This window comes from Manis pentadactyla, chromosome 8 (assembly GCF_030020395.1).
Source record: "Manis pentadactyla isolate mManPen7 chromosome 8, mManPen7.hap1, whole genome shotgun sequence".
Classification (NCBI taxonomy): domain Eukaryota; kingdom Metazoa; phylum Chordata; class Mammalia; order Pholidota; family Manidae; genus Manis; species Manis pentadactyla.
Window position 1 is genome coordinate 103679180 of NC_080026.1, and position 26600 is coordinate 103705779.

Below are 26600 nucleotides of genomic sequence, written 5' to 3' on the forward strand. Positions count from 1 at the left end.
CCATTTGGTCCAAATATCAGCTTTTACTTTTCAGAGAGCCTTTTTTATATAAAATATAAAAAAATTTTAATATTCCAATGAAGCATGGAAAAGTGCACATACTGCAGTGTAGAGCTCAACTTTCAGAAACTCAACACACCTGTGTACTCAACACCCAGATCAAGAAAGTCCCTGGGACCTCAGAGGCCACCTTCATGCTCCATTCAGTTGCTCCTCTGCCCATTCATATAAGTGGGAATCATACTATGTGCTCTTTTGTGTCTCATTTTGATCAGCGGTGTGTGAGTTCCTCTGTGATGCTGCGTGTACCTGCAGGCCTGCCTTCTTGTGCCTGTCTTTTGGGAATTGCTTTTTAGCAGTTCAGCTCAAATCACTTTTTAAACTGAGATATAAGTGACACATATATTAGTTTCAGGTGTACGACATAGTGATTCCACATTTGTATACACTGCAAAATGGTCACCACAGTAAGTCTAATTACCATCATCACAAAGTTAATGGTATGTTATTGACTATATTCCCCATGCTGTGCATTGCCACCCCCGTGACTTATTGTATAACTGGATTTCATCACTACCACCATCCACAACCCCTCTGCCCCCTGGCAACCATGCACTGTTCTCTCTATAAGTCTGGGTTTGGTTTTGTTTCTTAGATTCCACATAGAAGTGAAGTCACAGCTCAAAATGTTTTAAGCAGATTTGACCAGTAACAGCAAAGAAGAAAAGGCTGACCCTTGTGGGGCCAGACTAAATGTTGGGATGAGTGCCTGTGAGGTTACAGCAAGTCCTCCTCCTCTAAAGACAGGCAACGCTGACACTCAGACTTCCTTCCCTCCAAAATACCACATAATGGGCTAAAGAGAATGTTCAGTTATCTGCTCCAGTGATAGCTTCATTCCAGCCATTTATCTGTGGGGACCCACACAGACTGCCTGGAGGTGATACAAAGATGAGCATATGCATCTGAGACTTAATAAATGCAAAAAGCTTTTTTGGAGCTTCCCTTATCTGACCAAAGACAGAAACTTCCGAGAGCGAGGCTGTAATCCATGCCTTCTCCCAAGAAAATGCTTCCAGCTGCATAAATATTATCACAAACCTTATCTCCCACTTGCTTCCCTAGAACCCTATTGTCTTTCCTAAAGAAATATTTGATTTTCTTATACAAGCCCCCTTTTCCCCACCCTTTCCCTTATTAAGTTCGGTTATGAACCCCACCTCTAATTATGAGGGGCCACTTTTGGGCACTTCATGTGCCTGTGAATAAGCTTTTTTCCCATTAATCTGTCTCTTGTCAGTTGATTCACAGACTTCCTAAGCCCTGAACCTAAATTGGTAGAGGAAACCAGCTTTCTTCCCAACAAACCACTGAAGAGCACTAGGATCCATCACTTGGAATGCCCCTTATCCCCCTACACAGTGACCGATTAGGACAACTGTTCCAGTTAAAGTATGATCTTTAAATCTTCCGATTTCAGAGCGCCCAAGGGACCCACGGGCCAAGGGCCTGGTGAAAACCCACGAGGTCCAGTGCGAAGCTGAGTGTTCATCAGTGTTCGCAGCGATGAATTTTCTTTTCTGTAAAGCAGTTACCTTAGACGTAAGACCCAGCCTTAGCGATCGGGGCCTGTCCTGCACATCACTAAATGGGTTTAGTGTCTAGCAAGGGGGCTGCCTCACAACTACTACTCCAGACCTTGCAGAGGCCTGCTGACATTTACCCCTGGAAAAAACAGGCTGCTCATCACAAAGGCACCATTCAGTAACCCATGTCCCTCCACTCCAAAAATTAGGATGTCAGAACCTTTTTGTCAGGGGACAAATGTGGGGTTCAAGTCCAACCAGCATTCTGAAAATAGGATTCCATTTGTTGTCTAGTGCATGATATATGGGTGTACCTCAGTTTATTGTGCTTTGCTTTATTGCACCTCCCGGCTACTGTACTTACAGACTGAAGGTTTCTGGCAACCCTGTGTCATGTGTGTATTTTCCCAACTGCATTTGCTCACTTTGTGCCTCTGTATCAGATTTCAGTAATTATCCCAGTATTACAAAGTTTTTCATTATTACTGTATTTGTTATGGCAGTCTGTGATCAATGATCTTTGATGTTACTACTGTAATTCTTTTGGGGCTCTGCAAACCATGCCCATATAAAACGAGGAACTTAATTGATAAATGTGTGTTCAGACTGCGGCGCTGAACCATTCCCGTCTCTCCTCCTTAGGCCTCCCTATTCCCTGAGGCACAACATTAAAATTACGGGGTGCTTAGGTGAAGAGTCGCACATTTCTCACTTTAAATCAAAAGCAAGAAATGCTTAAGCTTAGTGAGGAAGGCACATTGTGAGCTGAGATGGGCCGAACTGTTGCCAAACAAACAGCCCAGTCGTGAATTAGTTCGAAGGCAGAGTTCCTGGAGGAAACACATGAATAATGAGGAAGTGAAACAGCTTTGTTGCTGATGTGGAGAATGTAAGAGTGGTCTGGAGAGATGATCAAACCAGCCACAACTTTCTCTTATGCCAAAGCCTAATCCGAGCAAGGAGGTCTTAAGAGAGAGGTAGGAAACCGCAGAAGGAAATCAGAAGCTAGTAGAGGTTGGTTCATGAGGTTTAAGTGAAAAAGCTATCTCTACAGCATAAAAGTGCAAGGTGAAGCAGCAAGGGCTGATGTAGAAGCTGCAGCAAGTTATCCAGAAGATCTAGCTAAGATAATTAACGAAGGTGGCTACACTAAACGGCAGGTTTTTCAATGCAGACGAAACAGCCTTATGTTGGAAGATGATGTCTACTAGGGCTTCCCTAGCTAGAGAGAGGAGAAGTCAATGCCTGGCTTCAAAACGTCAAAAGACGGGCCCTCTTGTTAGGATCTAATGTAGCTGGTGACTTTCAGTTGAAGCCAATGCATTGACCATTCTGAAAATTCTAGGGCTCTTAAGGACTATGCTAAATCTACTCTGCCATGCTCTATAAATGGAACAACAAAGCCTGGATGACAGCACATCTGCTTACAACATGGTTTCCTGAATATTTTAAGCCCACTGTTGAGACCTTTTGCTCAGAAAAAAGGCTCCTTTCAAAATATTATCACTGCTCACTGACAGTGTACCTGGGCACCCAAGAGCTCTGGTAGAGATGGACAATGTTATTTTCATGCCTGCTAACACAACATCCCTGCATTCTGCAGCCCTTGGATCAAGGAGTCATTTCAACCTTCAAGTCTTACTATTTAAGAAATACACTTCATAAGGCGATAGCTGCCATAGAGAGCGATTCCTTTGTGGATCTGTGCAAAGTTAACCGAAACCCTTCTGGAAAGGATTCACCATCCTAGATGTCATTAAGAACATTTGTGATTAATAGGGAGAAGTCAAGTGTCATTACAGGAGTTTGGAAGAAGTTGATTCCAACCCTTTTGGGTTCAAGTCCAAGGTGGAGGAAGTGACTGCAGATGTGCTGGAAACAGCAAGAGAATTAGGATTAGATGTGAAGCCTGAGAATGTGACTCAATCTCATATAAAACTTGAAAGGATGACAGTTGCTTCTTAAGGATGAGTAAGAAAGTGGTTTCTTGAGGTAGATCTACTCCCAGTTGAAGATGCGGTGAAGAATGTTGAAATGACACCGAGGGATTAAGAATATTCCATAAACTTAGTCAATGAAGCAGCAGCAGGGTAGGAGAGGGATGACGCCCAATTTTGCAAGAAGTTCTCCTGTGGGTGAACTGCTATCTAACAGCACTGAATGCTGCAGAGAAATCACTTGTGAAAGGAAGAGTCAATTGTAGCAGCAAAAGTTCGTTGTTGTCTTACTTTCCAAAATTGCCATAAGCCTCCCCACACTTCTGCAGCCACCACCCTGATCTGTCAGCAGCCGTCCACACAGCCGCAGCAAAAAGATTGTGACCCGATGAAAGCTCAGACTGTTAGCATTTTTTAGCAATAAAATATTTTTAAATTAAGGTATGTACATGTTTTTAGATATACTATTGCACACAATAGATGACAGTATAGTCTAAAAGTAACTTTTGTATGTACTGGGAAACCAAATAATTCATTTGACTCGCTTCAGGATATCACTTTACAGCGGTGGTCTGGAACCAAACCCACAATATCTCCCTATGCCTGCATTTTTAGAAAATCCATTGTAAAAGGGACGAAATTAATATTTCTCTCCCCACTTCGGAGGGGCTACTGAGCTCCAAACCATAGATGCTGCGCCCGCGGCTCAGTGCCTGAGCTTCTTCTCAGGCCCCCGCATCCGCTTCCGGCCTCGGTGCACCCCGCGCGGGCTGCTGGGGAAGCTGTGCCCACGTTGGCAGCGCCCAGAGCAGCGCCCCGGGCCACCAGGCCGGGGACAGCCCGCGCTGCCCTTCGGGCCTGGTGGGCCGGCGCGCCGGGTTAACTTACCTGCAGGACTGCGGCGAGTGAACCGCCTTGAGGCCGCGCGTTAGGGCTCCCTGTGGGGCGGGCGGGGTACCCGCCGCAGGAAGGGGTGCAGCGCAGAATACCGCGGTGGGAGCAGGCCTGTGCGGGAGCGTGTGCGACACCGCGCACCCTGGGCCGGGCCGAGGCATTCCGTGACTGCCCGCGGCCGACCCTCGTTCCTCCGCGGAGCCGAGCTCCCCGCGAGGCGGCGGGCGGGCTGGAACCCGCCTCCCGAGGGGCCCGAGCGCGGCGTGCGCGGGTCCCGCCCTCCTCCGGGCGCCCCAGGTGACGGGCCGCGCGGCCTCGGGGCGCCCACGCCGGCGCGCGCTGTGCGGACGCTCGGGAGTCACCCACACCTGCGCCAGGCCCACCCCCACGCCCTGCAGTCAGTCTCTGGGGGTACAACGCCGGCACCTGCATTTTGTGATCTTTTACATGGGATGAAAGTTAGTGCCCACGAGAGAGCTTCTAGCCATACCCAGAAATCGATAGGAAATTATAAAAAGGCCCATTTTGGGGAGGGATCTGCAAGAGCTTTGTGCAAAAAAACGAAACGAAAGGGGGCGTACTTAACGTTTTTACTGACTTTCTTAATTTTGATTTTGAAAATGGATTTCATGGGGCAAGTGCTGGCGTAAGAAACCAACTGCACCTCCAAAAACCTTGCCGTGAATACACATTCACATTGTGTCAACAATCAAGCACCTTCTTGTTTCACATACTCTACTGCTTTCTTAAAAATATGAGTGTTGTGTCAGAGAGGTGAATTTTGTGCACTTAAACCTGCTGTGAAGGAATTTGATCAGCCCCCCAAAAAGCTAATCAAGCAAATTGAATGTGTAAATGTTCCCAGATGCAATCAATATACTCCAAGCTATTCCTTAGCAAATGCAAAGGATGACAAGTGTCAGTACTTCATACAACTAGATTTAATAAGTTGTTATTACAGAAAAAAAAATGAAGTTCAAACTACAAAGTTTAAGCAGTTGTAAGCAATAGCTGCATTGAGCTCCATGGGTAGTCACAGTACTGCAGTTCCATACAAGCAATATTAGTCCAAGCCCCAAAGGCGGAAGCTGAGTAAGAGTTACTAGCAAAAACAATCTAAGAGAACAGTAATAAAAGATACAATACATTGAAAAGTAGTTGTTAGTTGAAAAACAAATACAGAGATCTTAGCTGTGAACACTCTAAAAGTTATGTCCATTATTTGACAGCAAAAATACAAATACCTAATACTTTATACCCCAACAGAACTATATCCAGAAAAGAAAAAGCAGAAGTAATCCTGTATTAGCACCCAAGTTTTCTACTTGTTGCAGTTAACTTCATAGTCACACAAATTTAAACATCCCCAAATCGCATATCCACTTCTTGATCCATTTTGGGGTATAAAGTCAACAACATTAATTATAAAATACTCTGTGGTAAAATGGAACACTATTGCAGCTGAGATAGAGATGTTTGGTTATTATAAAAAAAATAAAACAAAAACAAAATGTTAGGTGACATACCACAGAAACTGGTGAAAAAGCAACAATCCATACAAATAAGCCAGTTTTAACAAAAAGATACTTTTTTCACTAATCTGTGACTAATCTTTCACTCAAACCTTGCAAGTAGAGATGTCACAATACTCAAATATTTAGGTAGGAGCTTTACCCAGTTAAATGCCATTTTGTTGCTAATATAATAGATAAAATGAAAACTAGCAGTTATTTGCTAATTGCATAAATGTAGTACATTCTGCATTAGCCCATGCCTCACTAACAAGCTATAAAACACAAGATATAGGCAGAAATCTAAGCATAATCTTTATACCACTAAGCAAGAATTTTCCAATTTCTTTTCTTCTGTTCCTAATCACTTATTTGTAGTTAATGTAAAATTCCAACCAGTAGTACCCAATTTCAGTTAAAATTTTACATCACAAGTTGATCTAATCTATATGTTATTTACAAAACTGAATACATAGAGCATACCCAAAAGCCAACTCTGGACACACGTTTCTCTGAGTAACTGACCACCTCTCTGCTGTAGCGACGGAAACAGAAGAGGCCATCAAGGACTAGAAACACACCCTCTATCTAGAGCAAGTCATTGGATGTTCTGTTTACGCAACACCAGTTTTGCAGTTGTATGGTTTTGTAAAAACTTCAGGTGCCGTTACAATGACATGCTGCCTTGGCAGCACAGCTTCAAGGTGAGGTGGATGTGGAACAGCAGGAGGGCAGACAGACCATGCATGGAGCAGCCACATGTATTGCTACAACACGGGACAAACAAGGGCCACCATACGGAGAGCAGGCGGGGTGGGGTCGGGGCAGAGGAGGATGAAGGCTGAGCCTGTCCATCTACAGCGGTGCCGCCGAGGGGCTCCCTCAGAACGCCCCCAGGCCGACGGGGTAACTCAGGTGAGACACCGCGATCCCATCTACGCACAGGCGGTGTCTTCTCAGCAACCGCCTTTTACTCGCAGACGTCACCACTGCAGATGCACAGCAAAGATTTGGCCTGGGCAAAAGGCACTGTCTCCACGTGGCCAGCAGCTGGTGGCAGATTCTCTCTCCCTCTCTCTCCACACACGCGCACACACACAATGAAGTTAGAGGAAAAGCAATGAATCCTTCTGTTGACTTGGCCAGGCTGTCAACCTGGTGGCACTTTCAGTAGGCTGACTTCCTGGTCAGGGCCACAGACCTGGCTGCACCTGGTGTTGTGTAAATCCACTGTGACATCCCTAGAGAACCGTACTGTGACATCCCTAGTCTTACACTAAACCACTGTAATAAAGGAAAAGGCTTGTCAAAATCTCACATGTTCTGCTCATTCTGTCATTTTATTACCCAATTGTCCATTACATTTCCCAATCACTTTACATAACCAACCATTTTCATCGTTGTCACACTATTGTAAACCACATCAGCAAGTTAATACATAAAGCTTTGCATTTCAAAAAACTAGACACTTTAGTAACAATATTACAAAGGTTTTAGCTTCAAAAATAACTGAAAATGAAAAAAATAAACTTTTAAAGAATTAGCATCATAAAATTAATTTATTCCAAGTAAAAATACAAAATAATATTATGACATTGACCAGATATGAAAGTCCCTCCCAGAAACAACTCTATTAATGATTGAGAAAGCACTCCTTAAAGAAAATACGAAATAAAATGAAAAATATGTAAATATGTTTAATTTTTTCTTAGCAAAAAATCTTTCTAAAAATAACAATGAAAATTTGTCTCAGTACAAAGGCTACATTACTATTGAAAAAATACCAGCATGAAGAAAAGGTACATATTTGACAGTAGAAAAATGATTTCAGTGAATCACAATGTCTAAAGTTTGCAATGAAAATAAATCTGCAATAAAGATTTATGCCTTTTTTCTTTTCTTTTTTTTTTCTATTTTTTATACAAACAGTACAAACAGTATTGCACATAACAACAAATAGTCGAGGTTAGGTTATAGCCTTCAAAAAATCGACTAGTTCAAGTGTCACGTCAAGGAAAGGCCACAACAGGACCTGTGATACCCAGGGGCTTCCCAGTCAAGTTGCAGGTCAGAACACCTCTGTGTTTTAAAAAATAATTTTTTTGAAGGACCCTCTCTTTTAATATAACATTAACAACTTAGGGGTACATTTATTTACAAAACAAAAGGGAACATGTTATAATTTAATAAACTAAAAAAGTTCTCTTTAAAAAAATACAAACAGAAGAACTCTTTCACAATCCTGGTCAGTCGTGCACAATCAATGCTTGATTATAAATATACAAATTAAGGGAAATAGTTTCCACCATCTATTCACAACTTTCAGCACCAAATGGAGTTTAGTTTTTGTAACCTATTCTTCATGACAATGGTTTCTCACCTTCACTTTAGCTTTATGCTGTACAATCTTCCAGCTTTATTTTTTGTTTTGTCTCAGTGTTATTTTAGTACATGAAAGAGGGGTGCTTCTTCAAAAGGTTTTGCTTCTTTCACATAATTAGGTAGATTTCTGTAGGTTAGATATGATCTTTAATATTATAGTTATAAAGCTCTAACTTCTTCATTTTCAAAAAACACAAATAAGCATGAAAAAAATAAAGTTACCCATCTGTTAAATCATTTTTCTGGCAGAATTAAATTAATATATATTTTTCTGAATAAACTTACTTAGAAAATATCATTTTCTTTCCTATATTTCAAAATTGAGGTATTGCAAAAGATCATGTCAGTCAGAAAGCATGCCTTTTTCCTTAAAAACAAACAAACAAAAAATCTTCAGCCAACTTTTGAAAACTGTCTAGAATACAAAAAGTAGTAGTGCATAACAAAACCCCTCACACAGATGAAAAAAAACCACAAACATAGAAAACAAACAAACAAACAGAAAACCACAGCTGGGCTGGAAAAGAGCAATTGTTACCAAAAAGCCCAGAGGTAACCTCAAAAGGGGAGAATTGTAATAAGCATTTTTAATCCAGTAAAAAACTATTTTTGTTTTTCCTTTTTGAAAACAAACTATAGTCTAAGAGCTGGTAACTGCAACTGAACACTGGAGAAATAGAACAAAACAAAACAAAAGCAAGCAGTATTAAGACAGCAGAAGGACATCACAGCACATAAAACACAGTGACTTAAATCTGTTCTGCAGCGTCACATCCAGTCAGATTGTCCCCAGAATTCCAAAACATAGGAAAATTAAGAAAAAAAGATTTACATAGTCTCACAATCACTGTGTGTGTTTATATATTACTATCTGCAGCCCAAGAGTGAATGCTAAGAAGATGTCCGGTAGTACTACTAGTTCTATTCAAGCTTTACAGGACAGATTCGCAGATTAAGTAGTTCATTTCTCACTCAGACAACCAACCCTGCCCAGGCTGTCTTATTTGGTACAGACATTTCTTTAGCATCACCATCACGCAACTTTCTTAAAATGTGCCTAGTTTGTCAATCTGACAACTTATCTCTATATACTGTATATATTCCTAGTGTCTGTAAGCTAAGATGAGCTCTTTGGTTTTCTGGACAAGGTCTGAAGCTATGTAAAATGGTGCAAGCACTAGGAGATTGTAACTAAGAGCTCATGTGTTAGTTAATAATATACCAGTTATGAACTGTCAAGTTCATTAATGTCTGACACAGAGGCTTTAAACAGTTAAGTTTGATCACAGTTAGACATAATCACTTTACTATATAAAATAAATTGCACAATATATAACAGAGCACCGCAAAGTACTTCATCTACCATCCACAAATTTGCTTTAAGAATATCCTACACCTAGGTTTTTATATTGGTTGTAATATAAGTCATTCTGTTATGGGCTCTTCCTAATTTCAGAAGCATTCCATTTATTGAGGCATGCCTTCCTCCGATCAATTACCAATTCTTTGAATGAAAAAAAGTCTTTTTTTTTTTTAGGAAAAAAAATTAGTATTTTATAGCTTATATAGATTCTTAATTTGTGCATTGTGGGAAGGTTTTATACTAGACATTGGATATAAAATTTATTGCATGCAGCAACCTGATTAAGTAAACATGCAGTCAGAAATAGTGACCTTCCACTGAAGCTTTCTGAAGTCTTTTCTGATTTCCTTTCAGCAGCTGATTCTATCCCTAAATCACGAAAGTGTGTTTGTTGGGTGTTTTTTAAATTGATACCTTAGCCTGAATAGAGTACTATGGTATTAAAAATACCATTTTAATAGCAGCAAAAGCTATTGCAGCATAATTTACATAACACTAAAATATCTAACCAAAATCCTCAGCAAAACAAAAATCAAACATGAAGGGAAAATAAAGATTCAGCTTATGAGGTATCCTTACATGTCAAAATAGGAAACTAAGGGCTTATTTTCATTAAGGGTTATCCTTACTCTACATGACCCCAGCTAATGATTGCTGAATTGTTGTGAAGTTTTCACTACATCTGCCACCTACACACGAGTATTACCTTTGGTAATCTTCTCCTAGGGGCAACTCTCTTAAGTTTCTGAAAATAAGTGCATGCTCCAGTTCAAAAACCATCAGAACAACAGCAACACAACAACAAACAAAAAGTCAAAGACATCAACCTGATGGCTGCTGATGAGAATGGCAGTCTACGAGTGACAGGTCAGGTGTAAGAAATTAAGGTACCAAGCAGACAAAGGTGTGAATCAAAGTGCAAATCAGTACCGTTATACACTCTGCAATTCTGCATTATACTGGACACTGAGTTCAGTAATATGACTGTAAATAATAGTAATAATAAAAAGACCCATTTCTTCTTTAAAAATCGAGAATGAATGCACAGATTTCCAGAACACTGTAAGCCCTGAGGCAGTGCCCTCTCTTTTCCCTCCGTGTTATCTACTCCAGTACTTGTGGCTGGATCAGCCCGGGCTCAGCTCCAGCGGAACGGGACATGACGAGGGCGGTCGCCTCCCTCCTTCACCAGCGGTTTGTGGAACTCCCGCCCGGCGCGGGAGTGTATGCTCGCCCAGCAGTATTCGCAGTAATACTGCAGACAGGTGACGTTGGCACAGAAGAATGGAGCAAACTTGCCACCACAGCGTGTGCCCTGGCACTCATCACACATCTGATCATCCAGCACATATGGCTTCACTTCCACCTTGGACCAAAGAGGAAAGAGGAAAAAAGGTTAGCAAAGCTCCCTAATTTTTCTTCCTTGTGAGAGTTTACAGTATGGTTTCATAATATGTCTCAGTCAGACACTGCTTCGAACTCCGTGGGTATCGGATGGGAGCTGAGGGTATGGACTCTGGGATCTACTCCTTCATTTACCAGTTGTGTGACTGTAACCAAATTCTTAACCTCTCTGTGCATCTGTAAAGTGGGCATAACACTTGTATACATACGTATTTGTATATCTGTAAGATGGGTACAACAGTGTCTATACCTCAAAGGCTGCTGGGAAGGTTGAGAGAGGCAGCACTTATAAAAAATGTGAGCTGAATCCTGAAGGCCAGGTAGCACCTGGCCACGTGGACAAGGAAGAGCACACAGGGCACGGAGCCAGCCAGGACAAAGCCCAGCAGCAAAGGCAGGTTGCATCCTTGGGGAATGGCTCGGCGGGAGGCGGCCGGAGGGCAGGAGTCACACTGGGCTGCCCAGGCAGACTGAGGGGCAGGGCTACTGTGAGGCTCTGACTTCATGTTTTACTGGCAAGTCTTTAAAAAAACTAACATCCTGGTACTGCATACGGTGGGCTGGAGGGAAAGGGGGGACTAGAGATGTTAAGAGGCTCTTACGACTGAGGCTGTTCCATATTTTGGATTTTATTGCCTTAATACCCCCCGCAAACTGGAAGTTTCAATAGAGAACTTTCCGTAACAGCCCTTCAGGGGGGGCATTTTATAATCTAAATGAAGCAACACTGTATTATGTGAAAACCAAAAGCAAGGAAGAACAAAAGTTACCCCAGTTTCCCCCGATCCTCATCCTAGAACCTCAGATAAGGAACATCATTAATGTTTTCATCTCTCATGTTGGGACTTAGCAGGAAGGTGGCAGGTCTGTGATCAGGCCCCTTCCCCGGAGGACCTCCAGAGCCTTTCCACAGAGCAGCAGCCCCTGTCGCCGAGGGGCCAAGGCCCCGTGGCTTCCTGATGTGCGCTCGCTGCCTGACGATGCGGGCTGCCTCTGGGCGTGGCCAGCGGGCCAGTAGGGCACCGGGCAGAGCAAAGCAGACCGGGCAGCAGGGTGGGCAGCAAGGGGCAAGCAGGTAAGGTGGGGGCTGCCTGGGATGAGACACTCCACCTTCCTGGTGCTCCTTCCCTTCTGAAGGCCCCTTTGCTGGCTCCCTCTGGCCTTGTGCCTCTAGGTACGAGCTCTAGTCAGGTCCACTGGCCAGTCAGATATTTCTACCTGGAAGAACTACCTGAGAAGACCTGTATCAGCTCTTGGTTACCGAGGGGGGAAATGGCTTCATTCTAGCTCTAGTTCCCTTCCTCCTGTTTCCTCCTCTTCAGCCTGACAATTTAGTGAATGGGCTTCAAAAAATCTCTCACATTCATCTTTGCATCATAATTAAAACTGTAGTGGCTTGGGGTCATCTGCCTGGGTTTAAATCTAGGCCACATCAGTAGCTGTGCAACCTTAGGCAACTTTCTCAGTCACTCTGAGCTTTGGTTTCCTCATCTGTACACTGGAGGAAAAGAAGAGCTCATATTTTACCAGGCTCCTATGAGGATTAAATGAGATAAATCACATAAAACATGGAGCAGTGCCCAGCCCACCATAAGAACTAAGCTTCATGCTCATTCCTGCTGCTTTGCCTCTAGACCAGGCCATCACAACTTACACTTGAACCTGGATGTGTTCAGTATCAATGGCCTCTGCACTGGCCACCAAGCTCCAGGTCTTCCCTGCTTCAATTCTATGTACATGCTGACATTTCAATAATCTACTTTCACAGTGTTCCTCTCCTGGTCAAAAGCCATTCAGATTCTCCCTACCTGGAGGATTCAGCCCTGCTGCCTTAGCATAATGGGGTCCTCCCTGTCTGTCCCCTATGACTCAATATGAGCCAGCAGCCATCACAGTTTGCCCCAATCTTTCTCCCAACTAGTCCCCAACTCAAACTCTTATTTTTCTTGTACTTCCTTTCTGCCTTAAATGCTCTCCCTAAATGCTCTGTCTACACAACAATTACATGAATCCAGAGGGGCCCAGTCTTTCTTCTTTCTTAACATAAACTTAACAACCTTGAAGTGATTAATTTGGTGGCATTTAATATGTTCACAATGTTGTATAACCACCACTTCTATCTAGTTCTAAAACATTTCCATCCCTCCAAAAGAAAACCCTGGATCCGCTAAGCAGTTGCTCGCCTCTTCCCTCCCTCTCCTGGCCCTGGCAACAGCCAGTCTGCTTTCTGTCTCTATGGATTTACCTATTCTAGATGTTTTAAATAAATAGAATCACATAATATGTGACCTTTTTTGTTTGGCTTCTTTCACTTACCACAGTATTTTAAGGTTTATCCATGCTGTAGCGTGCAGCAGTATTTCACTCCTTTTAATGACTGACTGACATCCCACTACACGTGTGTCTGCATATGTGTTTTATTTGTCCGTTCACTGAAGGACATTTGAGTTGTTTCTACCTTTTGGCTATTGTGAATAATGCTGCTGTGAGTTTGTGTACATATATTTGTTTGAATATCTGTTTTCAATTCTTTTGAGTATACACCTAGGAGTAGAATTGTTGGGGCATATAACAATCCTATGTTTAACTTACTGAGAAACTGCCAAACTGTTTTCCACAGTAGCCATACGACTCTGCATTCCCACAAGCAATGAACCAGGGTTTTAATTTCTCTACATACTAACCAACATTTGTTGTTTTCCATTTTTGTGACTATAGCCAACCTAGTAGGTGTGAAGAGTTACCCTGCAGTTTTGCATTTCCCTACTGATCAACAACACTGAGCATCTTTTCTTGTGTTTATTGGCCATTTGGGCATCTTCTTTGGAGAAAGGTCTATTCAAGTTCTGTGTCTATTTTTTAACTGGATTGTCTTTTTGTTGCTGAGTTCTTTATATGTACTAGATATTAGTTTTTATCAAATGTATGATTTGCAAATGTTTTCCATGTTGTCAGTAGCATTTCAGTTTTGTGATACACAAAAGTTTTTAATTTTGATGAAGCCAATTTACCTCATTTTTTCTTTTGTTGCTCGTCCTTTTGCTATCATATCTAAGAATCCACTGCTTAGTCCAAGGTCCTGAAGATTTACCCTTATCTTTTCTTCTAAGAATTTTACGGTTTTAGCACCTATATTAGGTTGATCAATCTTGAGCTGATTTTGTATATAGTGTGAGGCAGGGGTCCAACTTCATTCTTGTATGTGTGGATATCCAGGGACCCCAGGCAGCACTTAAGGAGACTGTTCTTTACCCATTGAATGGTCTTGGCAACCTTTTCAAAAGTCAATTATAGACCCAAGTTTCCTATTGGAAAAAGGAAGAGCCCTATTCCTTCCTCCTCTGGATTTAATACTCCCTGTTGCTCCTCTGATATTTCCTAGCTCGTAGCCCTAGTTTGGTCAGCATCTCACCTTTGCTTTAAGTAACCTGAGGACAGAGCCCTGCAGCAGGACAGGACAACAGCAGGTCTGGGGAAGAAGGTGGTCTGTTGAGGTTGTGGACTCCGGGGGGAGGGGAGCTAGAGGCCTATCAGAGTGTATCTAACCTGGCCTGACTCCCTGCATCTGAAGGCCAAGAAGGAGCCAGATGAGGGAATGAGTCCCCTCTACCGGGGCTGGAGGACTAGTGGTGGAGGCCGAGCCTGCGGGAGGTGGCAGCAGCCTGCTCTTCTACCTCCAGTCCATGAGCCAAGTATTGTTTTGCTTCTACCACCATGGAACACTTAGGGTGCTCCAGCAGCCCCTGATCTGAGCCCCCATAAGCCTAGAAAAGGGGATCCAACAGTCAGAGAGAGGATTCGTGTGAACAAATAGAATTCACACTCAGCAGAAAAAAGCTGCTGGAGTAGAAAGACACTAGCCATTCATTATACACACAAATACGAAAAGAGCACTTAAGGAGATTCAAGTCTAGCACAAAGGAGACTTTCTGGGAAGTTTTTTAAAACAAATCACATTTGTTAGGTATAAAATGGTTTTATGGTTATGTGGGGTTCCCCCCCTCCTTTTTATTAAGAGCTTAAATTAATTTTTTAAGTTGAGGGTTTAAAGTCATAAAAAAGTAACGATTTTAAAGTGAGCAATCCAGGGGCATTTAATACATTCACAGTGTTGTGCAACCATCACGTCTGTGTAGTTCCAAAACATTTTCATCACAGTAAAAGGAAACACTGTACTCCCAGTTTTGTTTTTTAAAGAACTTTTTAAAGATACATACTGAATTATTTAACTTAATTATTTCAGGATGAAATTATATGATGCCTGGGATCTGGTTCAAAATAACCTGGGGTGAAGGTGGCAAAGTGGGTAGAGGTATAGATGAAACAAGATCAGTGATCAGTTGATTATTATTGAAACTGGATGATAGAAAATCTGTATGTTGACAATTGTAATTGGATGATGGGATTCACTGCACTATTCTCTATAAATTTTTATGTATTCAAACTTTATTGTTATGAAGTCAAAAAATCTAAGCTGTGACTTTTTGGTTAAGTTACCAAGATGACTTGAAGAAAGGATAGTCACTGTTGAGATCCAGTATAGTGGCCTAGAAGATCAAGTGGTAGGAACATTTCAAAGCTCTGGAAAAAAATAATTTTTGAAAAATACAGAGTGAGAGGAAAGACAAACTTTAGAATAGATCCAGGAGAACCTAACATAATGATTTACAAAAGTTCCAGAAGAAGAAAAAGAAATGAAGAAAAGTAAAAGCTCACAAGAGTTCTGACACTGCAGGCCCAGTCTGGACCGGTAAGAAAAAACATGCCATCAAGCATATGCTCGGAAAATCACTAATTAACACTTCTGAACCCTAAAGGTAAAGAGAAAATGTCGCAGGCTTCCAAGTGAAAAGAGCTAGTTACTATTGCCTACATAGGAAAGAGAGAAACAAACGGGCATCAGACTTCTAATCTATAACACTGGAAGTCAAAATACCAAGAAATATTGTTATTTATTAAGGCTAACAAAAAAAGACATGACGCAGAAATCCTGTATTCAGTCAAGATATCACTTTCTCCGTCAAGTAGACTTGTAAGAAAACTAATAGCTTTGTGCTATTCTAGCAATAAATACAGAGAAAACATATTCTATTCACAACTGCAATAAAATTAATAAATTACTCAGAATGAACCAAATTATAAAGACAGAGGACATACATGAAGAAAGATTAAATGTGAAAAATAAAATGATCTTAAAAAAAAACCCAACTAGGTCTATAGCTACAAATTAAGGGCAAGGTGGACCTTCTTAGTAAGAACTAGAAACATAGAAGCTTCAGAAGGAAATAAATATATTAGACTGTGTAAAATAAAATATGTTTAAATGGCAAAAGATATTATGAGAAAAGTCCATAAGCAAATGATGTTTTTAGAAAAAAGTTGCCAGATTATTATTTATACCATATAAACAACTCTTAAAAACTGGCAAGAAACAGATATACAACAGAGTTGAAAAATGGGTAGGGGGTAATTCATATAAGAATTCACAGACAATCCACATAAAAAGATATTCACATTTATTAGTCAGGATAAAGAAAATTAATTCCATTTTATTCTCATCAGACTGGCAAACAATTAAAAGAGGTGATAGCTACTTATCTTTTGTAGATAGAAAAGTGAATGCAACATTTAAAAAAATCAAACTAGCAAATTCTTAAAATTAAAAATACAAGTATACTTTGACCCAATAATCCCACTGTTGTTGTCAATGCTATAATCTCAATACTTGGGAAATAGAGTCATCAGATGTGAGGACACATGTAAAGTGTGTTAACTGCAGAACTGCTCTGAGTAACAAAACACTAGAAACAAAGTAAATGTCCACTTACACACTGAATAAAATATGATGTATCTACCCCATGGAATATCATGCAGCCAGGAACGAGAACTGAATTAATGCTCCACCAGTTGATTTGAAAGGATTGCCACAACTCTGGGGATGGTCAAGTGGAATGATGTTTATAAACACCTACTGAAAACTGTAAAACACTGAGCAAACTACTGGAAGGTCAGGTAATACATTCATGCTGATAATTGAAAATGCAATGTGAATAAGACCGCACCCTCCCTCTCTTCAGGCTTCCAACTGAGCTTGGGAATAACATTTCCTTACTTGCTGACGGGTTTTGAGGAATCTAGTCAACACAGTAGTTCAAGCAGCTATGTCATGAAGTTCCATCATGACCACCTCTAGGCCAGAGGCACATGATTCCTTATTTAATCAGTTCCCTTAGGGAATAATGAATTCCTCACAAGTCACTTTACCAGAGAGCAGACATTTCTCCTTTTTGGTGATAAAACATCTTGAATTTTGATGTTTTTTGATAGAAGCCTTCCTAAAATGTCCTATTTACTCTGTTCCCCTCTAAAGCAAGGGATGTTAGGAATGACCTTCAGAGTAGTGCCAGGTAATACAGTGCAGTGGACAGTTTTCCCTTTTTCGGTCACCCCCTTCAAAATCTGTCTGCTTTCACTTCTATTAATACCTTTCAACGACTCTTTATAAGTTTACAACTTCCAATGATTTTCAGTTGGATTGAAAAGCTAGACAACCAAGCTTGCTAAGACTTACATACTAAATGCCAGTCAAAAAGACTCTGAATAAAGCCGAAAAAGTAAAGGATGTGGCTTTTGGATTGCTAGTGTGCTCGCCAAGGCCCTTCCTGACTGCTCCCAGAGGGCTGCCTTCCAGGCATGTGAGTGGTGCTATTACTGCAAAGTTGCTTCGAGCACCTGCATGCAAGGTGTTTATCAAGAGTACAGGCTTCTCCAGAAGATAAGACATATTCATGACTCAAAATGACCCACAAACACAGATGTGCAAGTTAGCTACACAACTTCTCAAAAGGCAATAGTCAAGCAGTATCACTGACAATTTAAATCAATAAAGAGAAGTAGCCGAATGAAGGGCATTGGTAGTTAAGTAGTCCTATACTAAAGAAGGGTGACTGATTATTCTGGCTCAGATTGACTCACTCATTTGATACTATTTATGGAGTGACTACTCCTTATAAGCCACCATATTAAAAACTGAAATACAATGGAAAGCAAGAAACAGTTCTTCCATCAAATACTTTATAGTCTAACTAAGAGGTTTCTGAAAGGCATTCCCAAACCATTTGGAGTTTTCACCATATCCTAATGCTATCTGTACTAATACATGATGTTTTACTTGGCTAGCCAGATTCTGTTTTTCCCAATACACACATACATAACTATTAAAATAGAAACGAGTTCTCTGTTAGCCACTGAAATCACCTGGAGTATCATTAAGCTCTGACACTTTGGAGCCACCAACCTAATGGGATCATATTCTGATCTACACTACCATTAAGATCCAAATACTAGAGCCCTGCACACAGCCAGTCATGTCACCAAACGAACCCTTTGCTTCCAAGGGATTTACAGGCACAGGAGATGAAAATTTCCTTCACAGAGACACTTGAATTCATACCACACACCTAGTGGAGATGGCCATGCCCAAGGATGTTGAAGAATATGTTAACTTACTGAGAACTCATAACCATTAAGGATAGGAGGACTGTTGTGTAATCCTGGATAAGTGGCTATAAGTTGGATAAAGGGAATAATATATTTGGAATGACAGTGGCAAAGAGAAAGCCATACTTTAACAAATTGTTCTTAATGCTGACATTGTTTTGTGTCTAACAAGCTAGAGGAAATATTTCTGTCTGCAGTCATTTTGATATCAGTCTATAAAATGACCTCCCAAAGTAAATAAAGCTATTACTAAACAGCTCTTGTGGCAGAGAGGAGATTCCTAGGGAGCCATGAACTATTTGCAGGTCCAGAACTGCCTCTCCTTGGACCTGAAAGGTTGTAGTAATGAGAAGGAAGGCATTAGTCAAGGTCACGCTCAGTTTGAATTATGTGCTCAAGGTCATATTAAGGACAGCTGAAAACTGGTCCCTGGTCTGCCCTTTTGAAACAACCAAATTAGGTTGTCCCTGGTCTGTCAGATTCCAGCTTTCCAAGGCAGATAAAGCATGCTTACATGTGGCTTGAGTAGAAGCAAAGATTTTAGATAACAGAGTCAGAGTGGACAAACTGGAGAAAGAGGCCAACCAAAGAGGCATAATTTGATAGGGAGAAGTGTAAAGACTTGCCCAGAAGTCAGGTAGGCCACTTCTTATCATCTGGAGCAACATGCTTTGGAAAAAAAACATTGTATTTGGTGTGCTCAAAGCTTTTAAACATTATGTGCTCCTAATCTTCTTGGCATATGTCACAATTACATCTATCCAGACATAAAACCACAGTAACCTCATTAACATTAGCACCAAACACGGGGTCTTTGCAGATGCTAATGCAGGCCCTCATACAGCAGGCAATACTAAGAATGATTAAACATAAATTTTTAGTTTTTCAACTGACTATGAGTTGGAATCCTGCTAAGAAAGCAGATGACAGATGCCTAGGAAATAAAAACAGCAATGTGAAAATCACGTTTCCCTAGCAACGAAGTTAGCTACAACCTCCCAGATATAGCAAATGTGAAGTTATTAATTATAGAAACAATCTGGGATAGATTAAAAAAAACATAGGGGAAAGTTTGTATTTTATCTTCTTCTTACCTTTTCAAAGGATAGGACTTAGCATTTTTCACACTTTCAAGTGCTAGGGGAAGTTTTTTTTTTTACTTTTTTATTAAGGTATTATTGATATACACTCTTATGAAGGTTTCACATGAAAAAACAATGTGGTTACTACATTTACCCATATTATCAAGTCCCCACCCATGCCCCAATGCAGTCACTGTCCATCAGTGCAGCAAGATGCCACAGATCCACCATGTGCCTTCTCTGTGCTACACTGTTCTCCCTGTGATCCCCAATACCATGTGTACTAAACATAATACCCCTCAGTCCCCTTCTCCCTCCCTCCCCACCTGCCCTCCCACACCCCTCCCCTTTGGTAACCACTAGTTCATTCTTGGAGTCTGTGAGTCTGCTGCCATTTTGTTCCTTCAGTTTTGCTTCATTGTTATACTCCACAAATGAGGGAAATCACTGGGCACTTGTCTCTCTCCACCTGGCATATTTCACTGAGCATTATGTCCTCCAGCTCCATCCATGTTGTTGCAAATGGTAGGATTTGTTTCTTTCTTACAGCTGAATAGTATTCTATTGTGTATATGTACCACATCTTCTTTATCCATTCTACTGATGGACACTTAGGTTGCTTCCATATCTTGGCTATTGTAAAAAGTACAGCGATAAACATAGGGGTGCATATGTCTTTTTGAATCTGAGAAGTTGTATTCTTTGGGTAAATTCCAGGGGAAGAAAGTTTTTAAAATCACTTTGTGCCTTTCCCACAGTTCAGAATATGCTTATCTGTGCTTTTGTTGACACTTTTGCCATGTATTTATAGAGAACAGAGAGATGTGTGAGGGCTCTGTTTTGCCCTGAGGTAACTTTTCATGAAACAAAGAAGAGCCAGCTAGCTGCCAGTATCCTGAACAATCCATACATTGACCATCTAGTTTGGTTCCCTTCCATGCTGCTTGGGAATGACGGGGTTGGAGAGAAGGATATAAATCAGACCCAAACCAAGTTCTAGTAGCAGAAGAGTGGATCATGTGGAGAACAAAGGTAAGAAAATCATTTAAAAATCTCTGAAGTGCGTATTGTCCTGGCTCTGTCTATTCACCAGCTATACACAATCTTGCAGGCCTCAGCTTCCCCTACCCTGTGAGAGGCTTGGACCAGTTCTTCCAAGTCAAAGTAAACACTCACCAACAAATTGCTAATTGGCTGATACTTGCTGACTTGTGGGGTTCAAGAACCAGAATGTCCTACTGAGATACCTACTTAGAAAAACAGTGATGGTCTTTTTCTCATTAGTAATGTCAAAAACTTCTGTATTCAAATATGAGCAGGAAAGAACATTTAATCATTCTAAAGAGCTTTTATATTAAAATTATCACAATTCCAAGGGAGAAGACATAAAAAGAGAGACCAGGACAGGAGAGATCAGGTGTCAAGACCAGGAAGGTGAGACAAAACAAAAAAGTTCCACACCTTTAGATTAGTATCTTTCTTTAAATGACTCAAACTCCATTTAAAACAACTCTTTCTAGTCAAAGGTACAGAGTTTCAAAATAAGCCAGGTAGGATTAGTTCAGAAGATATTTGAAATCACTTCTGGGTGTTGCTTCCTCTCAAAGAATCAAATCAAACAGAGCAATAGCTACAGCTAGGAAGCTTTCAGCCAGATCAGGCAGGGGCCAGTAACAGCAGTGAAATAAAAGGTGGGCTGTGGGAGTCCCAGACTAAGGCTAGAAGCACAAAAAGTCTGGGAACAGGTCAACAAAACCTTACTTTCTTTTTTTGCTATTAAGTCATCTTATACATTCCAGCTGTGGCCAGGGACAAAGTGTAGTGTCATCAGCACTTCTATTAGTATGGTTACTGGGTCATATTAATCTTCCTACAGGCTAAAAATATAAAGCCTTTGATAGTCTGTAGCTAAAATTTCTAGCAAAGAGAGAAAAACAGATTAAATATGTGAAGTACTTGAGGTGCTTGCAAAGAACAGTGCAATGAATAACATCTCTTTAAATCAAAAATCGGTTATTCTAAAGAGTATGCTATTCAAAGCACACATTATGTGCTATGGCTTAGCTATCATAATGTTCCTTAAATGTAAGTATCAGAAAGCCCCAAATTAGCTAACAAAAGTAGGCCTCTCCAGTCCTTTGCATTAAACTAAAATAGAGTCACGGGAGCGTTGTCAAGGGTATAGTGATTCCAAAACTATTTTCTCTTCTTATATAGAGACTGGTATATTAGAAACCCACAGTAGATAATCTCAAGTAATCAAAAGACAAATAACTATAAACACTAAGTGAATATCAACCACACCTTCAATCCCCACCTTCCATGAATATTCAGCTGCTGTTTCCCTGTCCCACCTCAAGCCTAGGCAGATAGAAAATACATGTCCAGCAATCCCACTTATGGCATTTATTCCAAAGAATTGAAATCAGGATCTCAAAGAGATACATATAAGATCACATTCACTGCAGCATTATTCACAATAGTCAAGGTGTGGAAGCAACCCAAGTGTCCATCAACAAATGAACTGATAAATAAAATGTGGTATATACATAAAATAGAATATTATCCAGCCTTAAAAAAAGAGGGAAGTCCTGTCACATGTGCCAGCATGGATGAACCTTAAGGCTCAGTGAAGTCAGTCAGTCACAGAAAGACAAATACTGCAAGAATCCACTTATGGTTTAAGGTAGTTTTGCTGTTAGCATCTTTGCTGCAACAAGCATTTTTATCACAAGCATTTAGATACATAACTAAATGGGCTGTGAGGCAATGTTACCATAAAAGGTAAATCATGAAAATGGAAGAGGGATACTCATTGAAAAGGACATGGCAATACTGCACAAATAGCTGGTTTTATTTTGTGGGTGGTTCTAAGCACTTGTCTTCCAGTCTTTTATTCATAGTATTATACTTTTTTTTTTCTTGTTAATTTGTCAGCATTGCATTTTTCTTTTATTACTAAAATTTCTTCCTTCATTAAGACAGGTATCAGTTTTCAAACCCTAGGATGCATATTTGTGATTGAGCTTTGTATGGCTTTGTGAAAGCCTTTTACACTGTTGTTTATTCCTAGCATGCTGTCCCAAGTCTGTTGATTGATAGATGTTCCAAAGTTCTATGGGAAATGTGGGTTCAAAACTCTATGTCACAATATAGACTGTTAGAAGGGCTAAGATTTATGTAATGTAAAAATGGGAGTACTATGTCGATGGAAAAAGACAAACTGACAACCAATTGATTAAACCAAGCTGTCAAACCAAATTGTTGACCAGTTTATTTTTAATCTTTCACACATTGGCCTTATGGCCAATTTTATGTGGCAAAAACGTCTGCAGTAAAAATGTTCACAGTAAAGATGTCTACAGCAAAGATACAGCAAAAATACTGAACACATCCATCTATATGAGGTATCTAAAGTAGTCAAACTCATGGAAGGCAGAAAGCAGAATGGTGGTGTGGTTGCTAGGGGTAGGGGAAAGGGGGGAGTTGCTGCTCAAAGGGTACAAAGTTTCAGTTATGAAAGATGAAAAAGTGCTAGATATTTGCTGTGCAACTATATCTGCTGAGATCTTCTGTACTGGTAAACAACTGCACTGTATAGTTAAACATTGTTAAGAGGGTATATCTCTTTTATTTTTACTGCAATAATTTTAAAAAGGAAGAAAATATGATGGGTGGGACACACTTGGAAAAAAGGGGCTGAGGAAGAGAAAAACAATCAACTACTTATTAAACTTCTGAATTTGAACATGAAAGAATAAAAGAAGCTGAAAACATGATTTTCTTAATTGGATTCCCTAGTACATTATTCCCAAGAGACAGTGCCTTTTAAGAGTTCCATGATCAAAAAAATTTGTGAAAAATTGCATATTGTCTCCTTCTCAGAGCTTCACAATGAAGATTAGTATATAAAAGATTCTAAGAAGTCCTAGAATAAACCAGCCTATTTAACTTTCTTCAAAAAGGCATTTCCACACTCATTTGAGTCAGAAAAACGTTTTTTTTTTTTGTAAAACAGATACTAAAATCCAAAAGAGCCCATGTTTTATGGAGAACAATTTAGGAAATGGTAGTTTGGAGGAACTAATTTTACGGATATATTCCTGGACAGGGCAGACCTGCTCTACTGCGAGCTGCTCCTCCTATTTCAAAACTCAAATGACCAATAACTTTACCCCTATCTTGCTTGAAATATTCAACTCCTTTTATCATGTGAAATTCTAATTAGACTGCCTAATAAGCATCTTCTAAAAGAGCTCAAATATTAGTCATTCATAATTTCATGTAAATCAATGTGTTATCAGGGCCACTGAATAGTGACAGAGAGATTTATAGTTTTCAAAAGCACTCTCATTAACATACATACATAAACATCCTTCCTTAAAGTTATATAGTAAGTGATATAAATCCCAGATTGGCTGATCCTACTCTAGTATCCTTTCTACCGGTAACGAGGTCTCTATGGGCTAAGTTGGCAGACTATATAGCCAATATCTACTGCATGATGCATTTCAAATTATAAACTTTTGACCTACAAATTTCTATGAGACATCATCCCCAAACTGTGCTAACCAATAGTTGTGGGGGCCACCCTCTCAGATTTTATAAAGAAATTGTTCATATCAGTTAAATCATTTGTTTTTGTTAGACTAAGGAAGAGTCAACTGATTGTACCCTTATAGTTTTTCTCAGGACCACAGAGAGTAGACAAAAAGGTAGAAAAATAGCCATATCAGAGTACCCATTTTCTAATGATCTCATTTTTCACACTATGAAAATCTTTCATATGCAAGTGCCCTATACTTGAGTTATAAGGAAAACTGGATTTAGCAGAGCTTTCCCATTTTAAGTGTTCACTTGGCATCACTTCTAAAAATACCATTGAAACAGACAGAATGAGTACATGTGCCCTCTTCTGCCCTTGTTATACTTAAATACTTTAAACTGTTCCAGTTTTTCACAGAAACACTGTTCAAAGCAAAACTTAATCCTTAACTTCTATTCAATTTCAGGTTCAAAATCTTTCATTATCAGACTAAAGATACTGGTAAAAACACCTCTTTCTGGACTAAAGACAAAAACTTTAATTCTTTAAATGGAAAATTAATTCAGCTGTTTACATCTATAAAAGGCACTTAAGTGTCTTTATATGTGTGTCTTGACTAATATCCAACCAGCATATTGGGAGATTGGCACCTATGTTGACTTTTGTTTTTTCACCTTTATACTAAAGATCCTCAGTGGAACTGAGTAGGCACTTTAAAAGGAAAAAAGAGAGAGAAAGAGAGTCAACAATTAGCCCTGTCACAGGAGTAGGCGACAGCACAATTTAAATAGGCCAGGTTCAGCAATAATACAAATCAACATCTGTACAGCTTAATAACTTTCCAAAGCACTTCTTCATCTGTCATTGTTTCTGTGCAATAAACAGTAAGACAGTTTACATATTGTCCCCTTAAGTCAATAAAATCAAGTCGCTAAAAGGTTAAGTAAATTGCCCACCGTCACACCATGACTGGGAGAAGAGCTCAGAGTGTATACTCCGATCCACCAATTTCCAAGCCAGGACACCTTTTCTCTTGGTTCTTTGCACATGGTTCTCTAGATGGTGAGGACAGGAGTAGGCATGGGGTGTATACCCTCCCTTAGACACTGATGGTCCCACCCCATAAATATCTCATTCTATTAGTGTTCTAGGGAGCTTGTTACCTATGAGAGTGTATCACGGGCTTCATGTATGCCAAGGCAGAAGAAATGCTGAGAACTTTTGTGCTGGGTATCACATAACCTCGATATTGTCAACACAGGGATAAATTACCAATTGTCCAATAACTGGTGAATGTTAGCCATAAGATATTTATAATGTAAGCCTTTAAGAATTTATTTCAAGATGTTACCTCTTCCTTAGAAGTAAAAACTGAGGCACAAATTGCAATTTGTGTCATTTTTTTTTCCTCCACCCCTTGTGTCACTTATAATAATGTTCTATATAACAGGTCATTATGACATTAAAAATGCCAAACATTTCACTAAATGTTATGATCCAGGGGAGCTGCACTGGCTCACACTGATTTGAAAAATGTTTTACATGAAGACAACATAAACATGAACAGCAAAAGCAAAACTGAAAAAATAGCATAGAAAAATTTCAATCTCATTTTGTTAATGTTCAAAACGATTTACAAACACATCAGAAAATCCTGATAACAAACTACAGATGTGCTCTGCTCTATGCAGAATATGTTCACCTAAAAAGTTATGTGAAATACTGAAACATATATAAAATTCACTGAGGAACCTATAATCTAACTCAGGGGCCTCTAACCTAGACCTGTGAAGAAAGGACTTCCTGGAAGAACAGTTTTGAAGAAACATTAGACCCTGGATAAGCAGTAGGGTCAAGAAGGGAGTCCCATGAGCAGAGGCAGCTCTGTCCTTAATTGACATGTGTCTTTATAGTCTCCAAAACTCTCCCAGATCTTTCTTTGTTGCAAAATAAAGGGGGTTGGACCAGATCATGCCTATGATTAAGTTCAATTTTAATGCGCTATAAGTGTCAAAGAACATTTTTTGACATTCTAAAGAGCAAAACCTAAATTTCTTTATTACTCAAGTGAGTGTTCTTAACTAAGTAGAAAAGCTGTGCAAAGTGCCTTCTGATGGACAGTTGGATATGCCAAAGGTTGGTACATAAGGGCTTCCCATCTGGGCTATCTCTCAAACAATCAGCATTCATTCAACAACTCATTCATCTATCCCAAACTAAGTATTTAATGTATGTCCACTCTGGGTCAAGCACTAAGTATACAGTAGCTAACACGAAAGATACACAGTCATTGCTCCGATGAAATACACAGTCTAACAGCATAGATGGACATTAAACAAACCATTATTTCACTACAGAAGTATTTAAAGCCATGAAAGAATGGCAGATGGTATTA

General features: G+C 40.1%; 1 protein-coding gene across 10 annotated transcripts in view; it reads right to left on the bottom strand.

Moving 5' to 3' along the window:
• Positions 1-7249: 7249 nt before the first annotated feature.
• The window catches only part of CPEB3 (cytoplasmic polyadenylation element binding protein 3), a 191512-nt gene continuing 172161 nt past the window's right edge, over positions 7250-26600 (bottom strand). For all 10 annotated transcript variants that reach the window (XM_057506085.1, XM_057506086.1, XM_057506089.1 and 7 more), the window contains one exon: positions 7250-11039. In XM_057506085.1, coding sequence (XP_057362068.1) covers positions 10812-11039 — 228 coding nt within the window. In that variant the 3' untranslated portion in view covers positions 7250-10811. The remainder of the gene's footprint in view (positions 11040-26600) is intronic.